The 17,326-nt window shown below is 43.4% G+C and overlaps 2 protein-coding genes across 7 annotated transcripts in view; both read left to right on the forward strand.

Annotated features, from left to right (window-relative positions):
* LOC115157131 (phosphatase and actin regulator 1) overlaps positions 1-10,038 on the forward strand; it is an 86,978-nt gene extending 76,940 nt beyond the window's left edge. For all 6 annotated transcript variants that reach the window (XM_029705112.1, XM_029705115.1, XM_029705110.1 and 3 more), the window contains 4 exons: positions 200-261; positions 2,645-2,785; positions 5,844-5,920; positions 7,085-10,038. In XM_029705112.1, coding sequence (XP_029560972.1) covers positions 200-261; positions 2,645-2,785; positions 5,844-5,920; positions 7,085-7,100 — 296 coding nt within the window. In that variant the 3' untranslated portion in view covers positions 7,101-10,038. The remainder of the gene's footprint in view (positions 1-199; positions 262-2,644; positions 2,786-5,843; positions 5,921-7,084) is intronic.
* Positions 10,039-11,071: 1,033 nt separating this feature from the next.
* LOC115157133 (PH domain leucine-rich repeat-containing protein phosphatase 1) overlaps positions 11,072-17,326 on the forward strand; it is an 81,941-nt gene continuing 75,686 nt past the window's right edge. The window contains exon 1 of the mRNA XM_029705116.1: positions 11,072-12,994. Coding sequence (XP_029560976.1) covers positions 11,386-12,994 — 1,609 coding nt within the window. The 5' untranslated portion in view covers positions 11,072-11,385. The remainder of the gene's footprint in view (positions 12,995-17,326) is intronic.

A 17,326-nucleotide genomic window follows, 5' to 3' on the forward strand; every position in this document is an offset into this window, starting at 1 on the left:
GATAAACCATTTAAGGCTTTGAGATATTCAGTGACGTGGAATATTAAGTATGTTTCTGTGCTGCATTTTAATCAACTAAATTATGTAAATGAGGTGTTTTTCTCCTTCCAGTAGTTCGAAAACGTTTCCTAAGCAGCGCAGCCCACTCATGTGTGCCCTGAAACATGGTATAACCTCTGACCCCTTGTGTTTCCCACAGCGCTCAACGAACAGGAGGAGTTGGAGGAGAAGAGGGAAATAAAACGCAGACTAACGCGAAAGGTAAGGCAGGAGAGGGACTTCCAAAAAGTAGGAGCTGTGTCACTGCAACCTTTAAGGTCCTAAATGATGTCACCCATTGCCCTTGATTCCAAACAATGTTGTGCTGCTATTTGTATTGCCTTGGCCTAGGTCATTCCATTCTTGTGGGCCGGCAAGGAATATTGGTGTCTCTGAGGGGTCTTTGGCCTAGTTTGCTAACTACCTCTCTCAAAGAGTGCAGTGTATAAAGTCAGAACATTGCTGTCTCAGCCACTGCCTGTCACCAAGGGAGTACCCCAAGGCTCGATCCTATGCACCACACTCTTCTCAATTTACATCAACAACATAGCTCAGGTAGTAGGAAGCTCTCTCTTATCTATTTATTTGCTGATGATAGTCTTATACTCAGCTGGCCCCTCCCCGGATTTTGTGTTAAACGCTTTAGAACAAATCTTTCTTAGTGTCCAACAAGCTTTCTCTGCCCTTAACCTTGTTCTGAACACCTCCAAAACAAAGGTCATATGGTTTTGTAAGAAGAATGGTGTGATTACTACCTCTGAGGGTTTAAAACTTGAGGTAGTCACCTCATACAAGTACTTGGGAGTATGGCTAGATGGTACCCTGTCCTTCTCTCAGCACATATCAAAGCTGCAGGCCAAGGTTCAATCTAGACTTGGTTTCCCCTATCGTAATCGCTCCTCTTCCACCCCAGCTGCCAAACTAACCCTGATTCAGATGACCATCCTACCCATGCTAGATTATGGAGACTTAATTTATAGATCGGCAGGTAAGGGTGCTCTCGAGTGACTGGATGTTCTTTACCAGCCAGCCATCAGATTTGCCACCAATGCTCCTTATAGGACGCGTCACTGAACTCTATACTCTGCTGTAAACTGGTCATCTCTGTATACCTGTCGCAAGACCCACTGGTTGATGCTTATTTATGAAACCCTCTTGCTCCCCCCCCCCCCCCCCCGTCTGAGATACCTACTGCAGCCCTCATCCTCAACATACAACACCTGTTCTGCCAGTCATATTCTGTTAAAGGTCCCCAAAGCGCACACATCCCTGGGTCCCTCCTCTTTCCAGTTTTATCTGCATCTCTTCATTCAAAGCCTCAATCATGGACAATCTTACTGACAGCCGTGGTTGCTTTGCATGATGTATTGTTGTCTCTACCTTCTTGCCCTTTGTGCTGTTGTCTGTGCCCAATAATGTTTGTACCATGTTTTGTGCTGCTACCATGTTCTGTTGCTACCATGCTGTTGTCATGTGGTGTTGCTGACATGCTATATTGTTGTCTTAGGTCTCTCTTTGTAGTATTGTGGTGTAGTGATGTGTGTTTTGGTAGTCACTGCAGGAGGCCTTTTGGTAGGCCATCATTGTAAATAATAATTTGTTCTTAACTGACTTGCTTAGTTACATTTTTTATATATATATATATATATCTTCCAATTCCATCCTGACTGCAAAAATAGCTTTTAAAAAAGACTGCATAACCCCTATGGGCAAACAGCGTGCCAACCGCCAAGGCTCACAGTTGTTCTTTAAGGTGTTGGACAGGACAGACTGTTCACACAGCAAAATGAACAACATAACAATTACTCACTCTGGGTGAGAGGAGAGCAAGGTGTAAAATCAGTGGTAGTCACAGCACTACATCTCCCAGGTCATGCCAGGGGACGGTAGTATCCTCAATGTCCTTGGCATTTGTGAACAAACCCTAACGATGCCCTCATACAACTAGTCATACATTTCTTAGTAAACAAGAAGCCCTTTATCACTCCCAGATGCAGGTATGTAGTTTTGCTTGGGACTGTAGTATTTATTTACTAAAGTCAAACCAAAATCAGTAGTTTTATTTAGAATTTTTATTGTATTGATGTTGGTTTGTTTTCTGACCAGGGACTACAGATGAAAATGTACTATCTAGTTATATCTGGTGCAATGGCATGTATCAAATGAATAAGTTGGATCAATAATTTGCAGTGTAACTGCTTCAGAAACCAGGCTGTATAGATGTTTAGGTTCCCTTCAGTGGATTAGCCTTCAGGCCTTAAGTCTCCTCCTGGGTAAAGGTAAGCATTTCACTGTAAGGTCTACACCTGTTGTATTTGGCGCACGTGACAAACTTTGATTTGATATAGTGGTCTTTGCGCTGTACAGTCTACTCATCCCAACACACTAGTCTATCATGTTGAGTACAGTATAGCTGCTTCATAAAGAAGTTGGAGGGACCTTCAGCATACTAGCTTTCAGGCCTGATTTAACTTCCTCTGTAATGATTGATAATGCTGTCTTTTCCAGTGTTAAGGTTAATGTTACGTCCTTTGCTCTGTGATACCAAACGTGGATTATTTGTGGTCTATACTCATCACAACACTCTGTTCCTCTCTTGTTCCAGCTGAGCCAGAGGCCTACGGTGGAGGAGCTGAGACAGGCGAAGATCCTGATCCGCTTCAGTGACTACGTAGAGGTGTCCGACGCCCCGGAACACGACCGACGGGCAGACAAACCCTGGACCCGCCTCACGGCAGCCGACAAGGCAAGTAGTGGTGGGGATGAGTGGGTAAAAGGAGATTCATGTAGCGTTTTAGTGATCATTTCTATATCCTTGTGGAAATGCTAAATGTATCACTTTTGAGACATACAGTAGCAAGAAAAAGTATGTGAACCCTTTGGAATTACCTGGATTTCTGCATAAATTTGACATACAATTTGATCTTCATCTGAGTCACAGCAATAGACAAACATAGTGTGCTTAAACTAATAAAACACATTGTTGTATTTTTCTATATTGAATACATCATTTATACATTCACAGTGTAGGTTGGAAAAAGTATGTGAACCCCTAGGCTAATGACATTTCCAAAAGCTAATTGGAGTCAACTAACCTGGAGTTGAATCACTGAGATGAGTTTGGAGATTTTGGTTAGAGCTGCTCTGCCCCCTAAACACTCACAAAGGTTTGCGTTTGCTATTCACAAGAAGCATTGCCTGATGTGAACCATGCCTCAAACAAATTAGATCTCAGAAGACCTAAGATTAAGATTTGTTGCCTTACCGTAAAGCTGGAAAGGGTTACAAAAATATCTCCAAGTCAGTCCACGGTAAGACAAAATGTCTATAAATTGTGAAATTTCAGCACTGTTGCTACTTTCCCTAGGAGTGGCCATCCTGCAACAATGACTGCAAGAGCACAGTGCAGAATGCTCAATGAGGTTAAAAAGAATCCTAGAGTGTCAGCTAAAGACTTACAGAAATCTCTGGAAGATGCTAACATCTCTGTTTACGAGTCTACAATACATAAAACACTAAACAAGAATGGTGTTCATGGGAGGACACCATGGAAGAAGCCACTGCTGTCAAAAAAAAACATTGCTGCACATCTGAAGTTCGCAAAAGAGCACCTGGATGTTCCACAGTGCCACTGGCAAAATATTCTGTGGACAAATGAAACTAAAGTTGTGGTGTTTGGAAGGAACACAACACTGTGTGGAGAAAAAAAGGCACAGCACACCAACATCAACCTCATCCCAACTGTAAACTATAGTGGAGGGAGCATAATGGTTTGGGGCTGCCTTAGGGCCTGGACAGCTTGCTATCATCGACGGAAAAAATCAGTTTATCAAGACATTTTGCAGGAGAATGTAAGGCTATCTGTCTGCCAATTGAAGCTCAACAGAAGTTAGGTGATGCAACAAACCAAAGTACACAAGTAAATCAAGAACAGAAGAAAATCCACCTTCTGGAGTGGCCGTCAGTCCTGACCTCAACCCGATTTTGAGATGCTGTGGCATGACCTCGAGTAGTTCACACCAGACATCCCAAGAATATTGTGGAACTTAAACAGTTTTGTATAGAGGAATGGCCCAAAATTCCTCCTGACTGTTGTGCAGGTCTGATCCGCAACTACAGGAAACGTTTGATTTCCTGTGATTAAATCTAAGGGTTCACATACTTCTTCCAACCTGCGGTGTGTTCAATAAAGACATGAAAACGTATTGTTTGTTATTCGTTTAAGCAGACTGTTTGTCTATTGTTTTGACTTCGATGAAGATCAGAACATTTTATGACCAATTTATGCAGAAATCCAGGTAATTCTAAAGGGTTCACATACTTTTTCTTCCCACTATTTATTTAGTACTTTGTCAAGTGGTGTCATTTAGCATCAAATGTCCTTTTGAGGTTGTGTATACCGGTCTGAGGTATGGTATTAGCTTCTTTGAAGTTGGTTTATGCTGCAGAGAATCTTGTTATCCTATTGTACATAGACAGCCCTGGTGAGTACATGAGTGACTTGACCTCACATATCTATTATCATTTAGATTTTCCCCAGCCCAACTCAAAGGTCGAAAGTCTGTTGGTCTGTATTGTTGTACTTCCCCTCTGCTGTTATAGCAGTAACATTGGCAGCTGTGGTAGCAGCCCACCCTTCAGTTCAGAGCTCAAAGAAGTATAATGCAGGAGTATAATGCCAGGAGATTTCCTCTCCTTACAGCACTTCCAGGCTGCTGTTTATTAGTTCAAATGATTTCTCCCCCCCCCCCCTCCCCCTTTGTTTACCGCTCCGAGAGTAAACACCCCCGAGCGATCCTCCCGGCCGTCGGAACGTGGTTCTGACTTTTAATGAACTGTGTATTACTTAGAAGAGCGAACCGCTCTCTGTTTTCTCCTCTCTGTCATCCCTATGACGTTGGCTGCAGCGGTGGAATCCGAGCATACGGGGTCAACACCTGGGGACCGTTCAGGTGCAAAAGCACGGCAGCTAGTTACACAACGTTCCTTATTACGTAAGATAATAATGAAGGGACAGACAGGCGGCGCCTCAGGAACCCTCAGCCTCCACCAACTGCACACGCTCCGATAACATTGGATTTGTTCCTGCCGTCTACCAGAGGTCAGGGCTTTTGTCTTCCTGTTTTCAGACCAGTAGCATCATCCTGTTCAGGCGATGAGATGTTCAGCTGTGTCATCCTGCTAATTAGACTTGTCTGTGACATCACCAGCCTGTGTCAGAACATGTCAGGGGGATTATCCAAAAGACCTGACTGAGCCACCACTTTTTGTTCCTGGAAGAAGTCCTCTTCGGGGATGGGATCATTTTAAGAATGCATTGCATCTAATCAGATGTGCTTGTACACGATTTTGTTCTAAGAAACTGTCTTTGTTGCACAATACAACCACCACAAAAGGTTGCTTCCGGCGCTGTTATCCCAAATGGTGCAAAGAAGGGGGAGGTACGAGAGGATGCTTTTCATTATTTTGTACAGGCTAAAATGGAATGTTTTTCTAAGCACACAACCCTTGTGAATGTTGCGATACTGATTTAACAAGGTGCTACCTTGAGTACAAGACTGAGCAATGAGCAGCAGGGTGGAGATTATTGAAGGTTATTTGTTGCTCCCTCAAACCAGCGGGAGGGAAAAGATAGAGACCAAGGAAGAAGTGTGTTTTAATGGAGAGAATTTAGTTTATTCACTCTTGACCTTAAGATGAGAGTAAATTATGCATAGAAAAGGAGTCTGAGCAAGACTGAGTGACTTTCTATTTATCTGGGCACTAACCCTTTGTTCCCTTTGCAACCTGTTTGTCCTTCACAGGCAGCCATACGGAAGGAACTCAACGATTTCAAGAGCCATGAAATGGAAGTGCATGAGTCAAGTCGCCATTTAACCAGGTAAAGACATGTGCATTAGCATGTTTTTAATGGTATGTATTTGTATGCATGAACACATCCCCCGAATGGCATGGTGAAAAGCAATTTCTTTAAATACTTTATGTACGGTGCATCTGGAAAGTATTCAGACCCCTTTTTTTTGTTACGTTACAGCGTTATTCTAAAATTGATTTAAATAATAAAATAAAAAAATCCCCTCAATCTACACATTATCCCATAATTACAAAGCAAAAACAGATTTTTTTTATTTTTTTGCAAATTTATTCAAAATAAAAAAAGTTACCTTGAGTTTGGGTGCATCCTGTTTCCATTGATCATCCTTGAGATGCTTCTACAACTTGATTGGAATCCACCTGTGGTAAACTCAATTGATTGGACATGATTTGGAATTTGCCCTGAATGCCAAGTGTCACATCTGGAGGAAACCTGGCACCATCCCTATGGTGAAGCATGGTGGTGGCAGCATCATGCTGTGGGGGATGTTTTTCAGCAGCAAGGACTGGGAGACTAGTCAGGATCAAGGGAAAGATGAACAGAGCAAAGTACAGAGAGCGCCTTGATGAAACTCTGCTCCAGAGTGCTCAGGGCCTCAGACTGGGGGTGAAGGTTCACCTTCCAACAGGACAACGACCCTAAGCAGACAGCCAAGACAACGCAGGAGTGGCTTTGGGACAAGTCTCCATGTCTTTGAGCGGACCATCCAGAGCCCGGACTTGAACCCGATCGAACATCTCTGGAGAGACCTGAAAATAACTGTGCAGCGACACTCCCCATCCACCCTGACAGGGCTTGAGAGGATCTGCAGAGTAGAATGGGAGAAACTCCCCAAATACAGGTGTGCCAAGCTTGTAGCATTATAATTAATACCCAATGCTGTAATCGCTGCCAAAGGTGCCTCAACAAATTTCTGAGTAAGGGCTCTGAATACTTATGTAAATGTGATATTTCAGTTTAATTAAATTTTTAATTGCAGAAAAATTGTGTAAACCTGTTTTTTCCTTTGTCATTAGGATGTATTGTGTTTAGACTTGAGGCACTGTATGCATGTATGTATGTATGTATGTATGTCATACCTTTTCCAGTACCCTATAATAAGGGAATTGCAATATGTGACCTTTAGAATTCGTACAAATGACAGAATTTTTCTGCTCTTTCCTCCCTCAGGTTTCACAGGCCCTAGACCATCACTGTCTATAGGAACGCCAGACAGACTGGCTGTTTTCCTTCACTGAGAACCATAAGTGCTGGACAGTAAATGGTGCCCATTTTTACAATAAGGCCATGTCTTCTTCTGATTTGAAATGCCTTTTCAATACCCTGCTGCTCAGTCGGTTGGTACCTTCCCCTCAGAGACAAACAGTAGTTGGACACCTTTAGTAGCCCCCCCCAACTCCCACAATTTTCTCAATGTAACTGACTGACGAGTTTGTCCCACACCTTAGTGCTGAGCTCTCAGGAAGGCGCTCAGTGCTTTGGGGATGATGATGATGATGATGATGATGATGATGATGATGATGATGATGATAGTGGGATGGGCTGGTTGGGATTGGACACCTGCCGTCTCTACTCCATTGACTGGCTGTCATGGTTACCAGGTACCTATGCCCCGCCCTTGTCACTGTCTCATCATTGGCTTGTCACTATTCGTGGAAGGAGCCTCCACATCCTCACTCAATCAGAAAGGACATTTTTACTCCCTCTACCCATGGACGTTGCGAGAGATGGACTTCAACCACTTGGAGAATGTTATCCTTGGTCTGTTAAGGTGAACCTAGTGCTGTTTGTGGATTCATCTACAGTGTTTGAATGGTTAAAGAGAAAAAGAAGTGAGGGGTCTGGTCCATAAAACATTTCAGAATTATGTGCAATACTTTCCCGCTGTGCTCTCTCCTTAGGTCATAGCGCCCTCTGGGGTTCACCCTGTCATGACCATGCAATCCCACCTCTACTTCTCCCCATGGTGGTCAGTTCAGTTCCCACTGTACCGACAATGTTTATCTATTGCTAACTGTGAATTTGAGAGTGCAGACAATGTTTTGTTTACACTCTCCAAATATACATTGTGTTTATACAGAGGTATGAAGTAACATTTTAAATAGAATCACACTTCAATACTGTCCCTTTCATGTCGGGATCCTGTAAGGATGAAAGGGTAACCTTAATGAAAAATGTAGCTGGCAGATAATGCACTGACTGTATGTGTTAAGGTTGAACAGCTTTTTATATCATTTTTATTTTTAAAAGTGGCACTTTGATTTTAAACTGTGGGGTATGTGGCTTTAGGGGATGTCACAGGTCTCTGATGTTTGAATATAGACTCCTTCAGAGAATAGCTATTGTTTCCCAAATCGCATCCTGTGTTCTATATAGTACACTACTTTTGACCAGAGACACATATGGGCACTGGTCAAAAGTACTGCACTAAATAGGGAATATGGTTCCATTTAGGATGTACATGTGTCTTGCCATCCAGGGATACTTTATGCTTTTTATTGTTGACAATTAAGCTTTTCTCATTTTGCAGTCTTATGTTAAATGAGCTCTGCTGACGTGAGTGCACTGCACTCTGTTTATGTATTTTTCAGTCTTTTCTGTATATTTAAGAACAAGCAATATTCTTTCTGCCGCTTGGCAAACTGTATGAAAACTGTTTTAGTTTGCTTGTAAATGGTCCTCTCCATTTACATTTTTTTTGTTTTTGCCATTTTAGGAAAGGCCCCAATGGGAATATCAGGATTGAAATCCTATTGGCCACTGAGTTGTTTTAAAATGGTACGCATTACTCTTAGTTGCAATATGAAAGTGTTTGCTTGTCATAAGACGTAGATTAGATATGGTGAAGGGCTTGATTGGCCACCTAAGGTATTAATGTATTTGCATAGGAAAATGCACCAACAAAAAGACATACTCTGTCATTTTTAACGTCTTTGTAGTTGAGGCCCAATGAAATTTACGAAAACATTTTGGAACATCGAAGGTATTGCACATATGTTTGGTTATCAGGTAAAAATGGGTTATTATATTATAAAATGTTAGTTTATTCTCCACATATTACTTATTGCTTCATTTATTACACAGGTTATTCTCTTTCCCAATGTCCCTGTTTGTTTTTCCTAATTTCATTGGAACATCTTAAATCAGTAGATTCTTCAAGAGACGATGGGGTCAGGTTTTCTGCTCTAATCAGCATCCTTGTTGATTCCAGCATCATGCCAACCACGTCATGTTTGCCTCAAACCGTTTTGGGCATTGTATAGTCTTAACGCTTTGATCAACATATTGAGGGGGCTCCTCTCTGTCTTTTGACAGACCACTTAACCACAGAGCATAGTATGAGGATGGTGTCATGTTGGAATTGAGGAATATGAATTCAGTCATACACATTTGTTACATGTAATTGTTGAGAATTTAATTTGAAAGTGATTTTATTTATTTTGGAAATAGGGATTCCTTTCCATTTACAATGTGAATGACCGCCTTGTCTGTCTCTCTATTAAACATCATGATGTATTTTGCATTCTGTTCACTATCATTTATAAGACATGTTTTCTCAAACCATGGCAATATTGACATCAGCTATTGGGTCTTTATGGCTGCCCAGGAATTGTAGCTAATGTGATTTAGAGTAAAATACTGCCTTACTACTTTGGCGTTTGTTTGTGTGTGTGTCAGTTCTGCTTTTGGATCTTTATGTTGACCACCACAACCTCATCGGTCTATCATAAAGAGGTTATCCCACAGAGCTCCAATGAATCACCATGTAATTCTATGGGTTATTCCTTTGCTTTATGAGTTCAGGGAAGCTCACTGTTTCATCCCAAATAGTCTGGATGTACCACTTGTTGGTGTTTTGGGGTTTCATAGATCCAATAACTGTTCTAAGCACATCAAAATATTTTCATCCAACTAAAAAGTCAATTTTGACCATTTATTACATTTGTAAAGCACTTTTCATTATACAGAATAATCTAAGTAGTATTGTATAGTAAAACCTATGTACAGGATTCTCCAATGGCCTACCCTATGTCAGATCTTCACTTTGCACAGGTAGACAATGCATGTAACGGGTAGACTGATTTTATGTCCAAGAAATCTTATTAAAAGGATTTTTCCAGCAATCATGCTTCACTGGTGTCAATGATTTCAGTGATTCAGTCAAACTCCATTTGTACCCAATTCCAGGATTCAAACTGTTGGACGAGAGACATCCAAGCAGAAATGACTGGTGTGATTGATAAGAACTTGCCCCGATCAGAGAAGGATGAAAGACATTTTTTCAACGGCCTATGCTCGTTATAGGAGCCAAGTGCTTAAATCAAGTAAGTGCAACTGTTTTATGTTTTATTAGCCTAGTTTTAACTGTGTGTCCCCAGGACCAGGATTGTCACTACTTCGAGCTGGAACACCACTAGGTGGTGGAAGAGGACAATAGAATATCACTGAGGACAGAAAGTCGGCCAGTCGGCGTGGCCTTGTGAAATGGCGTCCTGATGAGATGGTGCTCCACTGAAGTTATTTCACCCTCGTCGTTACTGGTCGAGTAGCCTCGAACGTTATTTCCCCATGCTATGGGGATATGTGCAAGCACGCACATATCATAAAATACATTGGCTTAAAACACCTGACAAATAAGTGGGATATTTAATATTAATGCTGTGAGGGGAAAAACATGTTCTGTCTCCCATTTTGATTTAGAATTCTTTTAAACTTGTCCGTCGCATCAAGCATATTTCACAGGTACAGTAATTTGCCTGCGTAGTCAGAAGGTTGAATCCCACTTGTCAAAACTAGGCAACGAGAGGGATATTCCTCAGAAGGGGCAGAGCATAAAACGTGGGCGGTGCATAAAGGTCGTTGCATATAGAAATGTATCTATGTGCATAGAACTGATAAGGCTCTCTACCAAATAACAGGGAGTTGTATTTCTGTGTTACATATCTATTTACATCATTCTGAACCTTGCCCCCCTTCTGTCTGCTGTAGGTATGCCCTTTATTTGGGGAATGTAGTTTTTACTTCAGCATTTCAAAATGAAAGATTGTAGATGTCCTTACATTGAAATACATTTCCCACAAGGCAATACAAGGTTGTTCCCACATCTTGTCACCTCATGAATATGTATCGTACAGTATTTGCGTAAGAGGTCGGCCGACATTAATTTCATATTCTGCCATAGTATTTTGGTGTAAATGAGACACACAGTTACGTCTCCGCCCTTGAACCAATCTCTCACTTCGAGTCCGACCTGTTTTTAGCGGATTTTCCCTCTGAAATGTTTTCGGGAACGCAGGGGAGATTCCAATTGGAGCGCGGAGGCAAAGAAGGGAATGAATAGTGGGATAAGTACACCACCCAACCGGCGGACATTTATTGTATTGTGTTCCTATTGTCGCGCTTTTTTAATGTAGAAGGCTGATGTTAAGCCACGTACGCACAGATATCTAGTGTACTTTTCATTTGGTAAAATGGAAAGTGCGCGGGCTGTCGTTGACGAAGGCTTGGCAGATAGAACTGCAACTAAGTTTAAGAAGCCTAGCGGACTGTCTGTCGCCCAGTGGACGCCAGTGGATGATGGTGGTGTACATTTGACGGCCTCTCGTTTAGATATTAGAAATGGGAACAATCCCTCTCAGACTGCAGTGGGTTCTAGTGCTTCGAATAAAAGTAATGGAAGCACATCTACGAATGGCCGGAGTTTATCCAGTAACTCCAACTCGCTCCTGTTGAGACGGAGGAGGCTGAAGAGGAACCTCTCCGCTGCAACCACATCGGCTGTCACTGCCGCCTGCGGCGCCAATATGAACTCGACCCTCTCCTCTGCGTCTCTGCATACTCGGAGTCTGGATAGGAAGACGTTGCTGAGGCATCGGCAGAACATGCAACTACAGCCTTCAGATAGAGAGTGGGTGCGAGGGGATCTTCACAGGGGATCCATACATGTCCACGATAAACTCACCTCGCCGTCATATCCTAGGCCGGTGCTGTGCACGATCGATACCACCGCCGGCGACATGGCGCTCCGTATGAGCAAACTCAGTAAGTCGAGCTCTGTATTGCGTATATTTTGTAAAGACAATCTAAAGACGGATCAAAACGGCAACTGTAACGTGAAGTATCTATATGACAGTCAGTGCAAACTTATTGAAGACGGTAACGTTAATATCAAGCGCAACCATTCGGGATCCCCAGAATTCAGGGGCGGCTTATCAGACAAGCCAAGTGACCGGTTGAGACTACTGCTTATGGAGAACGCTGATGAGCTGCAAAAGCAACAGGATGAAAAACTTTTGAGTCCGGACTCGGATTCAAAAGATAAAATAACTCACTCGTTGTCGGATCAAAATTCGAATTCTAACCTGGGTACTCCTAACGAGGATGATCCAGAACAGCGGCTGAACGGAGTGGACAACTACGGTCTCAATTCTGGTTCGGACGTGGAGAGCAGCAGTGCATTCGATGACCTCAGCATCTCGGGGGCTCGGCTCAGTGAGCACCGGGACTCCCTCAGCGACGACATGATCCTGGGCACAGACGCATCCGTCCTGAGCCCTAGTTTTGACAGCGCCACGGAGGGCCACGACACCTATGGCAGCTCCTCAGACGAACTGGAGCTCGACTGTCCTACCACAAGCATTGACCCTATTCTCCCGAATGGCAACACAGTCTCTGCCAACTACACGTTTAGCAACGGTGGTCATTTAAACGACTTGACAGAGGATACGGGAGCAGGTAACAGGCTCGGTCTAAGCAGGCAGCCACCCATTAGTAGCGGTAGCTCATTGCCCCGGGCCTGTTTGACAGGTAATAGGCCCGACGTCCAAGACCCTGAAAATCGCCAGCGTGCTTTGAAAACAGGTTCGGCAGAGGCTGATGAGGATAGAGACGCAGCAGGTGACACGAGTCCCACACTTTACGTTCAGCTCCACGGTGACGCTGCCAGGAGGCTCGGGCAAGACGAGAGGCCTCTCCAGATCCAGAATGACTTTCTCTTTAAACTGGGATTTAAGGACCCATGGCGCGTGCAGGAGGAAGGGATGAACACCGAGATTGGCTCCCTGTTACGGTTTTACGCAGGTAAAAAAACACTTGTTACATTACTGTTGCGGTGTGCAATATGTTTGAATGTTATTACAACAGACCTGATGTTGACATAATGTCAGAGAGATGAATGGGCCCAAGCTACTCTTGAAGTTGGTAAGAATGATAAACAATTTATCTTGTTTATCATTGCTCGCAATTTGCTATATCATGCATATGTAAGTTTTGCATCATTTGGTGGTTGAATGGAAATGCATTTGAGGTTAACTGTTGCTCCTACACTTTTGTATTGGTGTAGACCACCCTACATGCCATTCCTAAGCCTACCAACTCTATTTGTATTGGGGGAATGGCGTTCGCCTACATGGTGTATATGCTATATCATTGTAATAACAGAGTAAAACATGACAACCCTTGCCTAAGGGATAGATAATTAACCAAACACTTCCACACCTGCCTTTTGACACTCCCCCACCATTGTAAAACATATTTTGGAAGCTAGTGAAATGCATTTATTCATGTCTACATTCGTTTTTGCCACATTTATTCTGTTAGACATCTTAATACATACTTTTTAAATCATACTGTGAGCTAAACATAAAGTCATTTAAATATTTAATTGAAATTCCATTCATTCCTGTGTAGGACTGCTTTTTCTGGGGAATGCCAATATGGCTGACCAGTGGCATCAAAGCCTTACAATGGCCATTACATATCATAAATCCAGGGTGTATATACACCATTGGGAGAAACATTTTAATTTCCTCTGTAATAATGCCATGCAGGTGGAATAACAGGCCCACTCCTTCCTGTTGTCATTAGCTGTGAACTTTGACAGGCAAGGTGAGTATAACAGTCCATACTCAATGCAGGAGGGTAAAGATGGGCAGATATAAGGCTCCTGGGCACAAGTATTGGCAAGGTAAGTGGGAACTGAATATTAATACCACACAATAACTGCCTATCCAATATCACTATAGTGTGTATAGCTCACACACATTTTGAACACCTGTCCCCTATGGTGTCCAGGCTTGCAGACCAGGCATAAGGTTGTTTGAGAGTTACGGGGAACTATGCTTTGGTCAAAGTTGCCCTGCTGAAGGCAGTAGGATTTTTAGTGTGGTTGTTTTTTTTCCCTCCTCTCCTTCCGTCTTTGTTGAACCGTGGCAGCACGCTCCGCTCCCATGGACACGCATGACATGGCCACAAAGCCAGAGCTGAACTTATGGCACCCAGACATGGGCCCTGTTCCGGCTTTTGGCCCATTATCATCGTAATGAAAGGCTTGAATGTGTGGGTGGGTGGATGGAGGGCGGGAGGGAGAGAGTGAGGGATAGGGGGATGGATGGGTTGAGAGAGAGAGGGATGGGAGGGGGGGGTATAAAACCCCAGCTATGTGGAAGAATTCAGTGATTTGTGGTCATTTAGATGCTGCACAGGCCCTGTCCTCCAGGCACCCTGTCTTCTGGACTGTCACACTGCCTTCCAAGCTGGGTTTGTGTGCCCCAGTCTCAGCCTCAGCTCCATCAGAGAGCAGGAAGCTCTTTCCATTCACTCTTCCACCGCTGAAATCCCACCACCACCGCTTCTGCTTTAGCTGGGGGGGAGAGAGAAGTTTCTACAATGTTCTCCAGGGTCAGGAAGGTCTTGGTAATGTGAAGGTGAGCCTTTTCATTTAGGAGCCTGGTACTGCACGTGAGCAGAGGCCAAAACACACACACACTCTCCCCAAACGCCTGTCCTGCCCTGACTGAGAGAGCCTATTGTTGCAGAGGTTGTTGTCGATGTGAAACTGAAAATGGCCACGTGGTTGTTGCTGTCCCATTCACGGTCACATGTCCCAGGCCCATAATTATTTTGTATGTTTCAAAGGGCCACAGTGGCTTGAGTGGATACTAGTTAATTTAGATGGTTTTATATGATAGGCTGAATGAGTGTGAATGTGTGGTTTGTGTCACAGAGAGTGTGTGTGTGTGTGTGTGTGTGTGTGTGTGTGTGTGTGTGTGTGTGTGTGTGTGTGTGTGTGTGTGATATTTGTCGTTAACAGGGTTTACAATCGGCCTGCAGCCTACCAGTGTGGTATACATGTGCAGTCAGCTGAGTCAAGCCAGCCAGTCAACCAACCAGCAGTGACAGCCATTACAGTACGGTAGCTTTGATCCTCCACCTCCAGGGGCCGGGCCAGACATCTAACACCTCCCTCCCTGTCCTCTGCCGGTCTCCTTTCCCATCTACCCTCCCTGTCCCACATGAGCCGGCTTAACTCTGGTCACCTGAGCACTCCTCGGACCTCCTCAGGCCCTGTGTGACCCTCTTCTCACCCCCCTGGTTCACTGCCCAACACGCAGGTCCCTGTTTGTCACACAGCAGCGACAGCATTCAACAAGGAAGTTAAAACCGAACAGCCCATATGCCCTTGTGTGAGGCACTCCCACCATGCCCCCTCTCTGATACGGTGGAGGCATGTGAGGAATGTACACTGGCTCCTCTAGAATGTCAGGCACGTCTACTGGGGAGGAAGTGAAAGGGGAGGGGGAGAGGTTCCAGGGTTGGAGGGGGATACTACCTCACCATACTGCTACTGTCACATATTCAACTGACTGAGTGACTGACCGTTCCTCTTAGATAGTGAAGATAAGAGGGGGGTGTGGTGTGTGTGAGTGGAGTCTACTGGACTTCCTGTTAGAGGCCTCACAATCGAATCTCTGTAGTTCAGCGTTAATGTCTCTTTCGGCCTGTAGCACAGACGGTCTCATGTTTGTACATTCAACAACACCTGTTGTGAAATATGTCTGTTGGAGGAATAGGCCTGAAAGGCTAGCAAATATAGCGAGATTGCCGAGGGGAAGAAAGTTGGGTTTGCGCTATGAAGATACTACACTGAACAAAACTATAAACACAAGAAACAATTTCAAAGATTTTACTGAGTTAGAGTTCATATAAGGAAATCAGTCAATTGAAATAAATTAGGCCCTAATCTAGGGCTGAGCGGTATACCCAATTTTACAATATACCGGTATTGAAGCGCAGACTGATTTGGGTTTTTACTTTACCTTCAATAACGGGCTTTGAATGTTTGTTAAATGTGATACGCCATGTGTAACGTACATTTTTATAGTTTCTTCGCTACTTGAGTCATCTCTCTCCATACCGCTTTCCACACAGACCTAGCCCCTCGCCCTGTCACTCAAAGAGCGCATTTGTTGTTCCTCGACCACGAGACACTTGTTCAGTCTGAATGGTCAATGCAGCACATGCAACAATGTTGATGACAAAAATGCTGGTCGCTTTCTTTCTTAATCAAAATCCACAAGCATTCTATAATTACTTAGTTTGTGTTTCTTACATCTGTAAACAACTAGTTTGTCATTTCTTAGCATGTTGAACCTAAATATTGTTAGCCGCTAATGCTAGTTAGCTGGCTAATAAATGTAGTGAGTCAGAGCAGAGCAAACGTAATTAGCTATACAGCCTGATAATACCAGTGATGGTGTAGACCTAAATCAGCATGTTTGTGTAGCAGTATCTTCAAAATGAAAGAGGAACATGTGAAGCATGACTACGTCAGCTAAATAAAGTAGCTAAGAGAACATTCAATGTAGCCAAAGATTATAGGGTTCCCTAGGAAACACTTTGGTTCCTACCTTGTCACAATAACTCCTCCCTGGCATTGTCATTTGCTGTCATGTCAAACAACACTGTATTAAAAGTGCCCACTATTATATTCCAACTATAGAATTAGAATGATCATTATATTTCCATACTTCCAACACTTAACACAAGTGTTTGCTCTAAATCGCATGTCAAATCAAGTGAGGCCTAGATTGCTTTCCCATATTGTGCAGCCCTACGTGGAAATGATCTCAAATAAGTCCAGGAAATGCAGAAATTGATCAATTATTTGGGGTTGAAGTCAACTTCAGTTGTAAAAAACCCCAATCAGAATGGAGAAAGCCCCATTGAAATCACTTAGAATGTATGTGTGGCCACCCTAGGATCACACACTACTCATAAAGCAAGTATTAAATGTCAAATACGTCATACGATCATAAAAAAAAAAAAGAAATAGTGATCTTATATTTTGGCCATATCGCCCTACCCTAATCTATGGATTTCACATGACTGGGAATACAGATATGCATCTATTGGTCACAGATACCTTGGATACCTTGGGCTTGGATCAGAAAAGCAGTCAGTATCTGGTGTGACCATCATTTGCCTTATGCAGCGCGACACATCTCCTTCGCATAGAGTTGATCAGGCTGTTGATTGTGGCCTGAACACAATTGCATTTTATCAATGGCAATTTGAATGCATAGAGATATCGTGACAAGGTCCCACGCTGTCGTACACGTCGATCCAGAGCAT

The sequence above is a fragment of the Salmo trutta genome, chromosome 21 (assembly GCF_901001165.1).
Source record: "Salmo trutta chromosome 21, fSalTru1.1, whole genome shotgun sequence".
NCBI classification, from domain to species: Eukaryota; Metazoa; Chordata; class Actinopteri; order Salmoniformes; family Salmonidae; genus Salmo; species Salmo trutta.